The following is a 19,192-nucleotide window of genomic DNA, read 5'->3' as shown; positions in this document are numbered from 1 at the left end:
GAGTGAAATAAAAGACTTGGAGTGTCTTAAAAAAAAAAAAAAAAAGAACATATATAAGAATCACCTAGAAAGTAGTACTCACCATAATAAAATCACTAGCACTATAGGAGTCATAAAAATATTTTATCTTATAAAAAAAATTCAAAGTGACTTTATTACCAGAGAGCAATAAAGAAGTAGATTTTCAGGAAGTGTTACACAGCCTTTTGCCCAGTGCAGCAGTGGCCCAGGCTGAGGTCATCCCTTTGCAGCGCATCCTGCCAATCTCTTCCAGTACATTCTATTTGCTCTTTTGAGTAGAAGCAATTTTTGCTTTCCCATATTTACGTCAGCACTTTGCAGCCTTTTCAGGTAACAATTTCACGCCAGATTCAGGAACCAGATTATACAAGTTAAAACCAAACATTTGCTATTAGAATTGGTTAAACAGAAATACAGAATAGGAAGGATGGATTTCATCTTTTGAGGAAGAGGGGGAAAAAAAACCCAAAGTCAAGAAAAGTCAGCACCTAGAATGATCTGACCAGGAGTTTACCCTGAAGCTTGAGAAAACCAAATTCTCTGATAATCTCCTCATCATTCTGGTTATGCCTGTGCCTATAGGCATTTAAGAGTGATCCAGGGGCAAGTGTGATGGAAAACTCACTTGTTAATGAGAAAAACCTTCAACCAACTAAACAAGATCTTAAAGGATGTTTCTGGAAAGAAAATATAATTTCTTTCCTGGATTTGTCTTGAAAGGCATAATAAAAACAGGTGACCAATTATGTTTGGGCAATAAATACGCTTTTACTCTTTCTATTTACACTGCAAAGGACTTAATATTTCAGCATTTCTTTTGTTGTTCCAATCACACACCTGCAGCTCAGTTACCACTGTCTACTGGAATCAGCAGCCTGAATCCCTGATAACCCATATTCACAGCATCCAAAATGGGACTCTTCCTTTTAGTACATTTCTTCCCCATGAAGCTCTCATGAGCTAATTCATCCTGAAATTATTTGCCCTTTAACAGAAGATCTATGCCCACTGAATCTCAGAGAGTCTTTTTTGTTTTTTTTTTGGTTTTTTTTGGATTGCAATTTGTAGAACATGGAACTTGACTAAAGAAAAATGGTCACAGCTATAGAAATGCCCTAGTTTATATTTTGTCCAAAATTTTCTCAGTAACAGTATCTCAGTCTGTGCTGTACTTTTTTGCTGGCTATAATCTTTACTAATCAGTGAGAGAAAGGTTATCTAAGGTAAAACAAGACCGGAGATGTAGACGGTTGCCAAGTACTGATTCTACTTCAGGTGGCGGCTTTCATTACTTGAACTGATTTCTCAAGTGGAGGGTTTATAGAAACACAATTTATAGATATTACCCTGCATTACTCGTAAGTTAAGGAAGAACAAACATATTTTAAACAAACAGAAGGGTTTGTTTTTTGTTTGTTTTTCATGAGCCATAACATATAAATTAAGGAAGCTATAATACTAGAGAATCATTTATTTGGTTCAGAATCATATCCTTATTACTCTAGCAGTTCCACTTAAGGTTTCAATCAGTCTCTAGAATCATGATCATTATTTTAGTCAATAAGTATATTAAGCAGCTATAAGCACATATAGGCAATTCTTTCATAAGTGATACATATCCTTGTAGTGCAAAATAGCACACTTGACACCTATGTAAAACGATAGCCCCATGAAAATGGCATTAAGCCATAACACATGAATATTGATATAACTTAATACAACTGTTTGGTTGTCAGAAATTTCAAATATGAGCTGAAGTCCACTCTGACATACTCATTTTTAATATGTTAAACCTTAATTGGCTAATTCAATTGATACTGAAATTATCAGAATGACTTACTGTCTTAGGTTTTCAATTATTTTTTCCATTGCTTCTTCCCAGCAGTATGCCTTAACCGACTGGATATTTTCAATCATTTCTGACGTGATCACCAGTCTTTCATTAATCTTTCCAGCTCTCTGATCTCTGTAAATTAATCCATCCACCAATCAAATACTTAGTAAAAACAAGTCAAAATGTCCACTAAGAACTGCCCAAGCTTTTAAGAAAAGCCACATTTCTTTTATTAAACAGATGGAGGTTTATTTTATTATCAAATATATAGTAACAAAAATAGTAACTGTCATTTAGTAAATGCCTCCCATGTGCCAGACACTGTATTAGATGCATGTCATACGTTATGCCTAATTCTTCTGACAACCTAACAGAGGTGATTACCTCCATTTTAAAGACGAAAAAAAAACAGAAACACAGTGGCTGAAGCAGCTTGACACAGGTCATGTAACTAGTAAGCATGCAATCTGGGATTCAAACTAAGAGCTATTTGACTCCAAAATGTGTACACTTTCTATCATACTCTAGCTGGCAAACTAGAAGTCCTCTTTCATAAGCAGTGACTGGTGTCACTGATTCATTCTGTAGTAAAAAGCAACTAAGCCTGTGGTGTGATGATTCACAAACCAGGGTAGAAAAAGCCTATAAACTCTCCCCAAAATATATGCATTCCCTCCCATTCACATAAATGTTTTATCCATTGTACCTAAATCTCTGATGTGCAAAAAGTGAACTGGATGGTAACATATTTATAAAGAAATTCTATAGACTGACAAGCAAAAACATGTCCCCTTGATATAGAAAGTATTACGTCATGAAAATAATTCCTTTTACGTGACACCTAGCAAGATCACGGTTCAGTGCATAGAGAAGTTCTGGTTTTATTAGAGTGGGCTTTTGGAAAACCTAATTTAAAACCCTTTCAAACTATGTAAATAAGAGTGCTACCTGTACTTCATCATCATTTTCCCTAATCCGGCTTGAAGAAGGGCAAGGACTATGAGGAAAGCAAGTCCACAGAAGGCGCAGGCCTGTAACAACTGCCAGAGCAGCCCCATCAGCAGCGTCACTTGCAAAGGAGCAATCCACACGAAATGCGCCAGTGCAAGTCCCTGAAAAATAAAATCACAGTGAAAACCACTGACGTTTTATCCTCCACCCCCAAAACAAAGGAAAAAACAAGCAAAGAAGAAAGAAATCAAGCACAGTGAGCTCATACAATCAAACACTTCATGGTTCTGAACACACTAAAATCTAGGTATTCACTACATGGAACACGTAGCAATGTGCTTAAACATTCTACGCATAGGATTTCCCCCAAAACAAACTTCAAGTCACTGTGATCTTTTTCCAGTGGAATTGCATGGTGATTGAAGAATTTATTTTAAATAACTTACTTCTGTGTGGATAAAGCAAGAGCCATGACACAGAACATGAGAGAACAAAAGACTCTTCAGGAGTTCAACCTACACAACTGTACAACCTTATCACCTGACAATATATTCAGAACACATGCATGCTCAATTCAACAGTAATTTATTTAGCATCTGCTAAGGGTTGGATACCATGTAAAATACTAGAAATGCAAAGATAAATAAAACAATCTGTCCTCAAGGACCTCGAATTTTATTGTGACAGAAGACAGCACTGAACAAGAATTGCTCAGAGTATCATACTCAGCCAAAGTAAATAACTGATTTAAAGTATTAAAAGGAAACAAGATCTGATAGGGACTGAATTGTAAAAAAAACCTTGTAAATACAAAGCAAGCTGAGGTGCCCTTGAGTTGGGTGGTCCCGTGAGACCCCAAAATGGCACTCTGCTACACAACTTAGCCTTCTCAGTTTTCAGAAATAGGTAAGGTAGGGATGCTTATGACTTAACCACTTATTACTGTTATCTGACCCAGAAAACCTTTGGGGTTGTATGAGTTATAATAAAGATGCATAAAAGATTAAATCAGTAGGTACATACTTCATCAAATTTGTTCAGGTTGTTGGAAAGGAGACTAACAAGTTGTCCAATGCTTATTTTATCTAGAACACGGCTTGACAGCTTCAAAGTCTAAAAGGAAAATGGGAAGTTAGATATTGTCAATGAACAGTAGACAAATATATTTATAAGTAATGTTACAATACAGCTGAGGAATTAGGTAACTATGCACGCATTTTTAAGTTAAGGTAATGAAAATTATTTTATGTTCATCTAACTCAGTATCTTCTCAGATTTATAAATATTTCTCTTTACAACAAATATTACACTGGCATGCCTCTTCTTATTTTATTTTACAGTATCTAGTGAGTAGTAACTATTTTTTCTAATCCAAAATGGGAACAATATTGTACTTAAATATTCATTTATATACGGTAGAGGGTTTTTTGGGTTTTTTTTTTTGCTTTTGTTTGTTTTTATAAAAGATGGAACCAAAGGCAGTGAAATTTGAGATTAATACCTCGGCCTTACAGGGAACTATATTCAATATCTTGTAATAACCTATAATGGAAAAGAATTGAAAAAAAATATATATAGATATATATATCTATATCACTTTGCTGTACACTTGAAACTAACACAATATTGTAAACCAACTATACGTCAATAAAAAAAATTTTTTAATAAAATCTTGGCCTTAAATTTTTCATGCGATCTTATAGTAACTCTGTTGAATAAAATTACTGTTAAAGTCAATAAAATTATATTACAAATAATTTAATCATTAATAATTTTGTGAAAGATTACATTAATAAAAAATTCTTAAATTTTACAAAGAAAAATATATCCATATATACAAAATAGAATTTTTATGTAGATAAATTATTATTATGAAAGATAAGTCATACTTTGCCTATAAACTTTAATAAGAATTGATTTGCCATTAGATGGCTTTGACTGAAGAGTACCTATCTAATATTTGCTTCAACTGAATCCCTCATATATGTACTGAGCACTTAGTAGATACAAATCACTATATTCAAGGCTTCAGGGATTATTGTTAAGATTTCTTAAACATAATTCTTGCCTCAGGATAACCTAGTACATACATAACTAAATATGATAATTTAGTTAAAGGGAGTAGATAGAATAAAATAGGGTGATTAAGTTCCCATATCTGGTTATAAAAATCTGCAAATATTTTATTGAGGTTGAATTTTAAGATGGGTGTGGAATAATGAATAGCATTTAGATAAGCACAGATGAATAAGGAATAAAGCAGTTAATTTCAAAATGCTATTAGAGCAATACAGGGCAGGGGAGGGGGGGAGTCCATTGAGCTGGATGACACATGACCTGGTAACATGCTCAGTCTCAGGTAACTTGAGACTGGGCTTAACATGGGTTCTACATGGCTTAACATGGAGTTTATGTGCACAATAAACAGTGAATATCTGTTCACTCCAGTTAACTTTATCTTCTTGAAATTCACAGGCAAAGCTCAATCTAGTTTGTATTTAGATTCATTATTTAAAATATAATTTGAATGTATCATGGTTACAGATTTTGGAACAAAGAAAACTATGCTCTACTACAAAATCTGGAACAATGTGGGAAGAATTAGTGGCTGCCTGCCACATGGATGAAACTGGTCAGATATGGTACCAGTTTATTTTAGGGACCAAACCACAGCCACATGGAGATGAAATTGTATTCTTTGGTGATGATGTCAATGCAGGTCAATAGGTGTGGCTAGAGGGGTAAAGAAAATATGTAAGAACACAGATAATCAATGTTGAAAAAGGACAGGCACAACTTCTAACTTTTTATTAATGCATTCTGGGTCTGAAAGCACATATATCGCTGTATTTGTGCTAAACATTCTATATGAACTTATTCACAAACTAACCTGCTCCTTCTTTGATCTCCCCTCCCCTTAGCCCAGAGCACTTCATGTTTCTCTCTGCCTATATAACACAATTTGAATTGTTATATTATTTCAGTACTTATTTTATGTTCTCTAATAGTTGGAAAACCCTCCACTTTAAGGATTGTGACTTACCCATTTTAGAAATTTTGACGCAGTTCTTGTACAATGTTTTATAACTTTTAGGTCTTAGCTTCTCAAAATATTTTATCCATAAAATAGGGATAATAGTTTCTACCATATGGAGTTTTGGTCAAATGAAATGATATACCTAAAAATCACTTAGAAGCTTGTCATGTACATCCTTAGCTATTAGTTACCATTATGATAAAATCACTTTTATAAATATTTTTAAACTGGATTCAACTTTCTTTGATATGCATTCTGTGTAAATTCTACCCTCCAAATAATACCTAATAATTTCATCACTTACATATAATTTCTGGATCAAGATAAAATTTTTATTGATTTATCACCCATGCTTTCCTGGTACTTGTGAACTGATGAGACTGTGGCTGAGGTGATTTGATTAAACTGTAGACTCGGTTTTTCCCTTGTGCCTCCACAGAAGGCTTTTTTGAACAATAAAGTATGGCTATCAAGGTTTTACAACACCACTGACGTTGCATGTATATTATGGAAGTGTTACGGGTTATTTGCTAGAGGGAATTTCAGGTCCGTGTCCCTTATAAGCCAAGTATATAAAGTTTTTACATTGGGGTAAGAAAAAAGAGAAGAAGGATAAAGCAATATCCAAATGATTCAACCAAACAGGTTTCTATAATCACTTGGTAGATCAAATGGTCACACATGAATCAGGCTGGTGAAAGCACATGTCATTGAGATGACCTTAAATTGTGTTTGTAAGGTAAGGAAGTCTTAATCTGAATTCACCCAAAGCGCACATCAGCAACTTGGGCTCTTAACTGGACAATGCACACAGAAAAGCAGAGAAGGTTCTTATGGTTGCCATGCATGTGCTATTCGAAAAATTTTTAACTTGCAGAACTTAGGATGACAAAAATCTAACTCAAAATAAGGCAGTGGATACCACCACTGTGTCACAACTAGTTAAGGTAGAAATTTCTATTGCTTGGGTTATTGTTAACAATTTCTTGTTGTTGAACGTAAAGATACATGGCAGTTTACAATAAGATGATATTTTGTCAATGACTTTTAGGCAGATAGTAAGAATCATTTCAATGGGGAGCCATGGATTCCAAAAAATGGTATATGACTAGTGAAAAAAAAAAATGAAATCTAAAATATAGGCAGTTTATAGAAGGCACTCAATAATTATTAGTTGAAGTGAGGTGAATTATCAAGGAAAATTAGAAATATTCATTATTGCTGCCATTTATTTCACAGGTATACAAAACTGATTTCAGCATTTACCCCTTATTTGTATCAGTATGGCATTTAAAACATGACGCCACTAACACGTAGCATGGAGACTGTGCAAGGAAGTATTACCTTCTTATAAATCAAACTAAACATAGCTATTCTCATCTGCATTCCAATGTGGTGGAGGCCAAAAATGGCCGGATGAAGGAGCAGCATCCTCACGATAAAGAGAAGGCATAAGCCTATGCCTAGGTAGATCGCAATGGCGCGTTCCACCTTGTTATCTGGATCATAGGAAGCTATGATTCTTCCCAGTAAGAGAGGCTGTACTGCTTTGGTGACTTCCTGCAGAAGAGGGAAAACAGAGAAATGAAATTTTATTTTCCTTTCATAAAATGCCCTCACAATTTCAACACAAGAAGTTTCATCTTTACAGGAGATGAGAGAGGGCCATGCCATACATGAAACTCTGGATGTCCTTTGTAATATCTTTACACTTTGAAATAAGATTTTATTTTAGGTTATAGCAAAGGTCATTTGGAGACGTTTATGTATGAGGTATTTTTTACTAAAAACTGAATAGTGGCCATAAAGCAAAGGTGTAATTTTTGGAATAGTGTGTTAATTGGTAACATCTACATGGCACTTAACAATTTATAAAATATTTTTCGTTTGATTTTTATGACAACTTTAGGAGTCAGAGTAAGCATTAATATTTTCACATTGCAGGTGAAGAAACTGAGGCCAAAGAGACCAGGTGATTTGATGTGATTTCAAAATAGAACTTTCAAAAGCACTTTGAGTGATGGAATTATTACCAGAATGAACAGTTTCTTGAGGCAACCACATAAAGGGGAACTGGCAACAGGAGGGAGGAGCGTAAAGGCACTGGTGGTATTTAAAGTCCGGTGCCACACCCTTCGCAGTCTGGGGTAGGTGGGGATTTTAGGAAAAAAGTGTGTCAGAAGACTTCAGCCTCAGGCCAGTTTCCAACAATTCATCAAGCCCTCAAAGGCCTATGAGTTAACAAGGGAAGACCAAAGTTGTGTTTTCCAAATCTTCCTCATCAGATCTTCAATTGATCACTAAATCAAATTGTTCATCAAATTCATTACCATTTTGCCTGAATATGTAAGAATAAATCTGAACACATGGATTTGAACCCAGAAGGTCTAAGTCTTAACCATCTTGCTAATTTGCCTTCAAAAGAGAAAGACATGTAATCCTGTTTTGTTTTATGATGGCCTAGTGAAATGGGGATCTGAGGCTAAACCCTTCTGGGAAATAATATTATGCTAATTGATTCCATTTCAAATGTATATTTTCAAGCCAGACTGCCCTTCCCCACAGTATTGCTCAGCATTACTTTCTGGCAGCCCATAATTTGCTTTTTTTTTCTTTTCTATTTTCTACTATGTCTTCTCTAAACCTCAGTGCCCAATCCCATCAGCCCTCTCACTCTCAATAAATGAAAATGCTTTCCTATAACAACTTCATCCCCACAAGGAATCCTAAGCTACAGCACCATCATTGACTGACCACTAGCTTTGGGTAGCTGCTCACTCTATACCTGGTTGGTATTCAGTACCTCATTTCAAATTAACTGTGTAGACCAAGGATCTGAATGTAGGAAAAGATTCAAACCTTTAAAAAAAAGTTTCCAAACTAATCACAAACATGGAATATTAGAGTTCTCTCATCTCACATAGCCATATTTTAATATAAGTTTGAATTACAGCAAACAGACAGGTGCTGAAAAGAAAATCGCTAACTACCTACCCAGATATACCATGTTAATAGTTGGCCAATATCAACTGAAGAGCACTTTTTTTTTTTTGAACTTCATATCATCTTTATTTTTTTTAACATCTTTATTGGGGTATAATTGCTTTACAATGGTGTGTTAGTTTCTGCTTTATAACAAAGTGAATCAGCTATACATATACATACATGCTCATATCTCCTCCCTCTTGCATCTCCCTCCCACCCTCTCAATCCCACCCCCTGTATCCCACCCCTCTAGGTGGTCACAGAGCACAGAGCTGATCTCCCTGTGCTATGTGGCTGCTTTCCACTAGCTATCTGTTTTACTTTTGGTAGTGTATATAAGTCCATGTCACTTTCTCACTTCGTCCCAGCTTACCCTTCCCCCTCTCCATGTCCTCAGGTCCATTCTCTATGTCTGTGTCTTTATTCCTGTCCTGCCCCTAGGTTCATCAGAACCTTTTTTTTTTTTTTTTTTAGATTCCATATATATGTGTTAGCCAGCACTTGTTTTTTAAAATGTAAATAAGTGAACAATTACTGCTTGTTGGCATGTGTCATTTTATGCATGCTTTGTACTTTTGTTACACATGTATCCGTTTTTAGAATGTATAGAATTGTTTTTCAGGTTTTAAATTTTATATAAATGGTATCATATCGTGCTTCTTGCAACTTTTTTCTAACTTAAAAGTTGTGTTTCTGACATTTAGTCTAATTGATACTTGTATATCTACCTCATTTATTCTGAGTGCTGTTTAACATGACATCCTGTGAATAAATCAGGCTATTTGCCCCACTGCCCTATGTTGGAGAAGATGGGTTGTTTCCATTCTTAAACTATTACAATCTGTGCAAGTGTTGCACTCACTGTTTTCATTAAATTCTATAGATCCATGCCAAACTTTCTCTAGAGTAGATAATTTTATTTCAAAATAACTCCTTAAACTAGGAAAATGTACAGTTAAGATAAACCTTGGATTTTAAATTATATGTATAAATATATCTGCAATACAAATATAATTTTTCATAGTATGTTTATAGTGGCAATATTTCATCCTCCAAATTATTTTTAGATCAATATTTTATCCTAGAATTTTTCAATATTATGTTGTTCTTCCTAGACAAATGTCAATGCCACATCTACTTTGATTTACTTTTCCATTAATAGTGGGTTTGCACTTGGCTAAAATGCTCTCAAGTTGCAGTCAAGGGCATTGGATTCATGTGTGCCACCCATGCTGGAGATATTGTGTGTGGCCACAAAGCAGAGAGTAAGTAAGGAGCTTGGATGTTTACCAGGCATACCAGATAAAACATAATTTCTTGTTCATTATAAGACAATAATCAGAAGACTATGATCTGTGACTGCTTCTCATGAATCCAACTGCTTATATCGTAATTAACATAATCACCTTTCTCCTTTTTCCAGAACTCATATATATATAATCTCCTAATAGATAATAATAGAACCACTGATAAAGACCACAATACATATTTCTAAGGAGTAACTCCTATCTATGGAATGATAAAAGGAGCATTCTGAGGAAAAAGAGAAATATTTTAGTAATTGAGCTGTACATAGAATTTTTAGAGTTAGAAATGTACAGGCTTACATAAGTTTTCTCCTATCAAGTAGTCTGAACTAAAGTCCCTGCCATTGTATCACCATTATATTTTTTCCAGAACCTGTCACCTCTATCACAATAGACCCATTTGCTGAATTTATTTTGATTTATAACAAAATAAATAAAACTGTGTCAATCCAATTCGGACACCTATTCTGCAGGTTGCATAACTGAATTAATTACTTGTCTTCTTGCCTCAAGCAAAAGAGGACATACTCATCCTCTGAACAACAACAGCTATTACACAATGACACTGGTAGCATTACTGTGGAAGGGTACCTGTTCATAGAAAAAAAATGCAGTTTATTTCTGGTAGAGAAAATTCCAATAATTGGACCATCTGCCAGCAGCAAAACAACATAAACCTCACCACAACATGGAACTGTCAACATTCAAGGACAAAATCAGCACTCCAGACCCCTCCCTCCTTTAGTTTCCCCTACTCTGTTTTAAGCAGCATGTTCTCTAATATTTATAAGGAAAGCATTTACAGACATCACCTGATTTTATAATTTGGGAGGGAAAACAATGGTAACTAATACCTAGCTTAATCTAGGTGTGCAGTCCTTTACAAAAATCATCCCTGTAATGACTGGGAGAAACGCAGTCCTCTATTCTTGATATGTGAAAGCTGTGTGAACCCTGTTGCCAGTATAGTTTCAGTTACACAAGAAATTTCCCAATCTGCCACCATGTAAAATAGTGTAAGCAGACTGAGGCTTGAATGTAATGAGTCGGAATGTAAATTAATTTGAAAATTTGATAAAATATTTTATTAATTTTTAATTAGACACAAATCAAGATGAAATTAAGGGTTCACTTAGCTAATGGAAGAAGCCTGATACCAATCTTTAAGTCAGCATGACAGGGAAATGAACACTGAATTCAGAGTCATGAAACCCAAGTTCTTATCCCAGCATGTTACCTACACTCTCTGTGTCACCTTAGTCACTTCCCTTCTCTTGACAGTTTCCTCACTGATAAAATGAGTGGTGGAGCAAGCTTATCTTAAAGTTCCCCTCCAGAGCTAATATCTTGGAATATATGATCTGAGTCTGGGGAGTCCTGTGGCAGAGGCTGATGATTCTTGGGCAAATGGTCCTGACACACATCCTGACATCGCTATGGGTATTTTCTACTCAGAGGGATGCAAGTCTGAATAGGATGAGTTCAGAATGCCATCTGAGTAGAGGGGATCAGGTTAGAGAACAACACAAGTGACTATATTCCTGCTAGGAATAATCATGAATCTCAATTTAGATCAGCCTCCCAGGGGAAAATTAGGAAGCCTAAAAATACCTCCTGGGAAATACATCTGATCTCTCATGGGATCCCCCAGACCAGAACTTAAAGTCACTGTAGATGAGTCTGAATCCTTTAACCATTTTGTTCTACCTGCATACCTAGGACAGGGTCAGATGTTTCTAGAGATGGGGATGTCCGCTGGATATTCAGACCAAGAAAGAAATTTCAGGTGAAAATAAAAAACTTAGTTCACGCTTGCAATTACATTAAATTAATTAATCCCAAAATAACTTTACTTTAAAAATTACAATTCCAAATCCAAAGCATAGTTGTTTCTAATATGGGAAGAATCAATACTGAAGAACTTCTAAGGTTACATTGTTTTCTATTGTGTGTAGTCAGTAAAACCATCATCATCATCATCATCATCATCATCATCTCAACTTGCTTTAAATATATTTTATATATCTTAATCCCAGAAATACAGAAATAAGAAAATAAAAATAATAGAAAATAAGAAAATAGATTCCTAGATACCAAGAATAATCAATTAAATAAGTATCCCAATTATAGTAATGATACAAAAGATACTTTGTAAATACCAATAATTAATATATACATATCTTAAAATATATTCTAAAAAACATTACTAAGACATATTTTTTAAGTGTCAAATAAATGGAGAGACTTTAAAACTTTCCATAAAAAAATCTGAATACTGCAAAGATTACATTCTCCTCCAAGTTATTTTATAAGATTAATACAATCTTCATCAGAATTCCAAGTGGATTTTTTGGATGTGAACCATAAGAGCAGGGACTGCCTTAGTTTTTGCAACAATCTCAACATCATGCACAACACCTAGCACAGAATATCCACTCAGCAGATACTTGTTGAATCAATGGATAAAATGATTCTAAATTTCATTTGGAAAAAAAATGAGAGACTAATCAAAAACATGTGAGGAATAAGAATAATGTGTGAGAAGGTTTACATTACTGGATATTAAATTATATTATACAGCCAGAATAGTATGTGGCATGACAAAGAAATAGACTAACTTATCTGGAATGTTCAAAAACAGGTCCAAGTACATGTAGCCATTTTACATATAATAAAATACGGCATTTTAATTCAGTGGAGAAAGTGTAATAAGCAATGGAGAAACTGGAAACTCATTTTTTAAAAATTAGATTTCTATCTCATACATACATCCAAATAAATTCAAATGGATGCAATAGTTACATGTAAAAGATGAAATAATAAAAACATAGATATGTGTTTACACAATACTTGGGTAGAGAGGACTTTTTAAAATGTCAAAAGCCAGAAAAAGAAAACAAAACAAAAAAACTATAGATACTGGCAACAAATTTTTAAAAACTGAAACTTCTGATTGTCAAGAAAATAAAAAATTAACAAAACTCACTAGAAACAAATGACAGTCACCTCATACCAGTCAGAATGGCCATCATCAAAAAATCTACAAACAGTAAATGCTGGAGAGGGTGTGGAGAAAAGGGAACCTTCTTGCACTGTTGGTGGGAATGTAAATTGATACAGCCACTATGGAGAACAGTATAGAGGTTCCTTAAAAAACTAAAAATAGAACTACCATACGACCCAGCAATCCCACTACTGGGCGTATACCCTGAGAAAGCCGTAATTCAAAAAGAGTCATGTACCACAATGTTCATTGCGGCACTATTTACAATAGCCAGGACATGGAAGCAACCTAAGTATCCATTGACAGATGAATGGATAAAGAAAATGTGACATATATACAATGGAATATTACTCAGCCATAAAAAGAAACGAAATTGAGTTATTTGTAGTGGGGTGGATGAACCTAGAGTCTGTCATACGGAGTGAAGTAAGTCAGAAAGAGAAAAACAAATACCATATGCTAACACATATATATGGAGTCTAAAAAAAAAAGTGGCTCTTATGAACTTAGGTGCAGGATAGGAATAAAGACTCAGAGGTAGAGAATGGACTTGAGGACACGGGGAGGGGGAAGTGTAAGCTGGGACAAAGTGAGAGAGTGGCATTGACATATATACACTACCAAATGTAAAATAGATAGCTAGTGGGAAGTAGCTGCATGGCACAGGGAGATCAGTTCAGTGCTTTGTCACCACCTAGAGGGGTGGGAGAGGGAGAGAGGGAGGGAGACGCAAGAGGGAGGGGATATGGGGATATATATGTATACATATAGCTGACTCACTTTGTTATACAGCAGAAACTAACACAACATTGTAAAGCAATTATACTCCAACAAAGATGTTAAAAAAAATTTTTTTTTAATTAAAAAAAAAAGAAACAAATGACAGGCTGAGGAAAATAGTCTCTCATAGATCAATAAGAAAGAGACAAACACACCAAAATAAAAATAGACAAAGAATATGAAAAGGCAATTTGCACCCCACAAAAGATATGCATAATTAATACATAAAAACAGTTTAAACTCACTAGGAACCAAAAGTAATGCAAATACAAAAGATAATATACTGTTTTTCACTTAGCAATTTGGAAACATTTTTTAAATGATAATAAGTATTGTTAGTGAGGGCTGAATTTCATACTTTAGTATCAGGAAAGTAAATTAATACATCTTTTCTGGAAGGCAACTGGAATATCTACTAAAATTTAGCTTTTAAAGAGATGTGCATTGAAGAATTATTTATGACAGTGAAAAATAGGAGGCTATCTAAATATTCAACAATGAGGAACTAATAAACTATGGTACAGCCACATGAGTCATTAAACATTAAAATGATTAGGAAGAGAATTATCTAATGATATGAAAAGGCATTCACAAAACATTAAGAGGAGAAGTAGATTTATGACACATATGTAAAGTAATGATCCACCTCCCTTCATTAAGTATATATTCTCATGGGAAAAAACTGGAAAGATAAACATCAAATTTATCAGTAATTATCTGATTATTTTCAGAATCATAAAAGAATATTTAAAAGATAAAATAAATAATAAAATATTGGATAGAAAATTGTATATAACTTACGACAACAAATAAATGATAAAAAGAAAACACGCATACAAAAAAATAGAACAGAGTGAACACACATGCAGGCATACACCCAGAATTTATCATAAAATACAAAGAGTACTGGCTTATATACCAAAGCAAAGGCTTAAGATTCTGCCTTTGACATGGTAAACAAGAGTGTCAAATTTTTGTTTATCTTGATACACTAGAGTCTTATGGAAATTTTTGGCTTTATACAATTGCTAAATGAAAAAATTTTCCATATTCAGCATAGAAAATAAAACCTATCCAATGCCCCAACTGTATGTAGTTTTTACAAAAATGTATGTATACCATACCACAGGGGTCTCCAACCCCCAGAACTGGGCCACACAGCAGGAGGGGAGTGGCAGGCGAGTGAGCAAAGCTTCATCTGCATTTACAGCTGCTCCCCATCGCTCGCATTATCTCTTGAGCTCCGTCTCCTGTCAGATCATCGGTGGCATTAGATTCTCATCGGAGCAAGAACCCTACTGTGAACTGTGCATGCGAGGGATCTAGGTTGTGCACTCCTTACGAGAATCTAATGCCTGGTGATCTGAGGTGGAGCTGAGGCAGTGATGCTAGAGCTGGGGAGCGGCTGCAAATACAGATGATCATTAGCAGAGAGGTTTGCACAGAGACCATAATAAATCAACTGCTTGCAGACTCATATCAAAACCCTATCAGTGAGTGGCAAGTGACAATTAAGCTGCATCTTACGGAGTAGACTGGACATGAGCAACACACGGGTGTCACTGTCTCCCATCGCCCCCAGATGGGACCATCCAGTTGCAGGAAAACAAGCTCAGGGCTCGCACTGATCCCGCATTACGGTGAGTTGTATAATTATTTCATTATATATTACAATGTATTAATAATAGAAATAAAATGCACAATAAATGTAATGCGCTTGAATAATCCCGAAACCTTCCCCCCTCCTCCGAGTCCATGGAAAAGTTGTCTTCCACGCAACTGGTCCCTGGTCCCAAAAAGGTTGGGGACCGCTGCCATACCAAGAACAGAATCTCAAAAATATTATTATAGTATCTGTCTACCCTGAATCATGTTTTTAGGTTCAGTGCCTAATTTAAAATGTTTTGCTTTTGGTATTTTCCTTTGAGTGTTCATTGATTTATTAACTATTACCAGCAATGTCTTCACTAGAAATCTAAGCTCTGTTCTTCATGTTTTGTAAGAAAACAATCCTAGACTTGCTGATATAGCAGCAAAAGTAGGTTTAATCCAGAAAATGCAATAATGGAAGACACGTTAAAATATTAATTTTAATTTCTGAAGTAATGCTTAGAATCTAGGTATCATTTTTAAACATTAGCAAAATATTTTCCTGTGCCCTATAAAAATGAAATTGGTACTTTAAGACTTGCTTATAGCATATATAGAGAAACAAGTAAATGCAAATAATAGGAGTATTTGTGAAGGTAGGTAGAGATTGTATTGAATGATACAGTAACAGGTAACATTTATAAAGCACTTGCTACGTACCAGGATCTATTCTACATGCTTAACTTGTTTAATTCTCACAATAATTCTATGAAATATGTGCTATTATTGTCTCCATCTTACAACCAAAGAAACCGAGACAAAGAGAATTTAAATAACTTTCCCAGGTATCAGACAGCTAGCAAGTGGTAGAACTAGGATTTGAACCAGATAGTTTGACTCCAGAGCCCCCCATCTTATTCATAACCTTAAATAGAAAAGACAATGTTATAATATGATCTGGCAGTTGATCAATTCAAGCATTGTGACTAGTTCAGTATCAACCTACCAAATAAAGTTACAACTTAATATCACTGTAATTTAAGATAAAGCCATTTCTCTAGGCCCCGTATCATAGACACATAATTTAAAAGGTAGACGGGATCATAGAAACTGTACACTTTCACCACATCACACTCATTAGTCACCATAGGATACTGGTTAACTACAAGAAGTAAAGAGGCACCATGTTCACACCAAGAATGAGGAAACTGGGCCACCTCATATCTAGTTTAAGTTGAAAGTACAAGATCACAGACAATTCCTAATTTACAAATCGATTTTGTTCTAAAATTTCACACGTGAGAACAGACGCATTTTGCCCTAGATACAATATCCTACCAGACATGGTGTTGGATTCCTAGGTTCGCCTTCTAAAGCACATATAATGGTAAATGCTCTTGGAGCACCTCTGAGTTCAATAGTACTGTAAAAGCCTAACCAACCTGCATAACAACGTTTTTACAGAAAGAGATGGATCATCTCCTCCGTGCAGTCTTGGAAGAGAAACATAGTCCTTCCTAGCTATACCTTTGCCCTCTCCACGCACACAGTCATCTACTTCTCTCCAGCAGAGTCCTGAGAGAGAGTGCCGGAGGAAGATGCAGAAAGTTAACAGTTAACGTTGGGATACTGCAGTAAACCCTCAGCCACATTTAATCTCAGTGGGATTCTTGTCACTTCTATTCAGGGGCTCCTTGGCCATGATTAGTCCACCTACTTCTCTTTTCACAATAACTGTAACTTCTAACTAGGCTTTCTCTTCTTTCATGACCCTGTAAATCCTTGCTACTCAAAGCATGGTGCTAGGGCAAACAGGATCTTCACCTGGGAGCTTTTAGAAATGCAGAATCTCAGGTTCCACCCAATATCTGCATTTTAGCCAGATGGGAGGGGGCAGTGGTTGGTATGCATATAAAAGTTTGAGAAACACTGTCCTTCTGTCATTAAAGGACTTAATATTTATTTTTTGTCTAAATTTTTTTTGATATTATCATTTTTAAAAAATCAAACTAAAAAATTCCATGTGTACCACCCCCCAATACCCTCACCTTAGATTCTAGCAAAAGTCAGATGCCTTCAGTGATAACGTTCCTGCTTGTCTACCTCAATCAGAATCACCTGGGGAACTTTAGCCCCGAGCTCATCCCAAACCAATTAAGTCACATTATCTGGGGTTGGGCTGCTGGTTACTCTAAAGTAAAAATTCTCTGTTTCAAAGAAATCTAAACCCCATGATTTTCCAAACCTTGACACAGGAAATGGGTAGTACACTGTGGGTAGCACAGGAAGTACAGCATGTGTGTTACGGATGGGGGTTCTAGTAGAGGGTAGAAATATTCAGGATGTAGGGTGAGTGTAGGCAATGTAGCATTCAAGTCCCTGCTGGGGTTAGAGAAGCAGCTAGATATGGGGGGATGGGAGAGGAAGCTGAGAAAAGAGTTCTCCATGACAGGCATCTAGAAAATTTGCTGGAGGTAGGTGACCTTAGGTGAAAGGGACATAAGTAAGTCAAAGTGCCTAAGCCAGAGACTACCTGTGTGCAGAATTCCCCAAAACACTCTCTTAGTTAGCAGTTTGCTTGAATTCAACACCTACCCAATGTCTCTGTCAAAACATAAGGGACAAAGATCTTTTGCAAGGTAGACTGTGGGACTTGAAAACTCTAACAGCCTAAGTCCTAAGACTTCTTTATGACCTTAAACTTCTTGGGGTTTAAGAAATGTAAATAATAAAAGTAGTTTGACTCAAGTTGTACTGACATTTGTCTCAATTTGATGATGGAAATATGCCCAGAGCTGCCTAGGAGTCAAGAATATATTTGAGTGAATGCTTGTAAATTTCTTATCATAATAAAGGTATTGTGATAACCATATTCTCTCAGTAACCTGCTTACAGGACTCCCTTCCCTTGGCTTCCCTCTGACTGTCCTTAATTGACTTGCACACTCAATTATTCAATGGCCAGTTTTTCCTTTATGCTGGGAGTCTTAAATGTTAAAGGCAATGTTATATCTGGCTGCTGAGTCAAATGGAGAAAAAACAAGTACATAGTTAATCATGAGAGGCCATAGCTAATATGATTTAAAATTACATCAGTATTGCAGAGAGACACACTCTTTCATGATGGCATTTCCTTTTTTTCTTAACCTTTCACAGTCAACAGCTTTTTTTTTTTTTTTTTTTGGCCACACCAGCATGGCATGTGGGATCTTAGTTCCCTGACCAGGGATCAAACCCGTGCCCCCTGCAGTGGAAGCTTGGAGTTTTAACCACTGGAATGCCAGGAAAGTCCCAACAGCAAATTTTATAGTACTTTTTCTATCAGTCCTGAAACCAATCAAATATTCTTCATACCACAATTATCCTGGTTTAGAGGGATTAAGAACACACAGGATATCTTGAAAGTACGTCCACCTTTTACCAAGAGTAGTGTAAAGCAACTTCAAGAATCCCTGCTCATTTAATGGAAATTAAAACATTATCAAGATGACACACACAGAAGAAAGAAGGAATCCCCAGAAAGAATACGATAAATACTAAGGCATTGGTATAAGTTGTTTAAAAGGATAGAGGTCTTATTATAATAACAGCGAAATTTTCTCACCTTCTTTTCTTCCTGTAACAGACAGAAAGGATGGAGTAGAGAGATCAGATGCTCTGAAAAGCTACACTCATCTTAATGAC

The 19,192-nt window shown here is 35.5% G+C and overlaps 1 protein-coding gene across 8 annotated transcripts in view; it reads right to left on the bottom strand.

The window, feature by feature from the left end:
- The window catches only part of CFTR (CF transmembrane conductance regulator), a 192,992-nt gene that overhangs the window by 138,935 nt on the left and 34,865 nt on the right, over nucleotides 1-19,192 (bottom strand). For 5 of the 8 annotated variants that reach the window (XM_082399969.1, XM_082399968.1, XM_082399975.1 and 2 more), the window contains 4 exons: nucleotides 7,188-7,403; nucleotides 3,830-3,919; nucleotides 2,804-2,967; nucleotides 1,862-1,987 (listed from right to left, as the gene is read on the bottom strand). In XM_082399969.1, coding sequence (XP_082256095.1) covers nucleotides 1,862-1,987; nucleotides 2,804-2,967; nucleotides 3,830-3,919; nucleotides 7,188-7,403 — 596 coding nt within the window. The remainder of the gene's footprint in view (nucleotides 1-1,861; nucleotides 1,988-2,803; nucleotides 2,968-3,829; nucleotides 3,920-7,187; nucleotides 7,404-19,192) is intronic. The other 3 variants (XM_082399973.1, XM_082399970.1, XM_082399972.1) reach the window with 3 other exon arrangements.

This window comes from Balaenoptera borealis (genome assembly GCF_965194805.1).
Source record: "Balaenoptera borealis genome assembly, chromosome: 7".
NCBI classification, from domain to species: Eukaryota; Metazoa; Chordata; class Mammalia; order Artiodactyla; family Balaenopteridae; genus Balaenoptera; species Balaenoptera borealis.
This window is presented reverse-complemented; position numbering and strand designations above follow the sequence as displayed.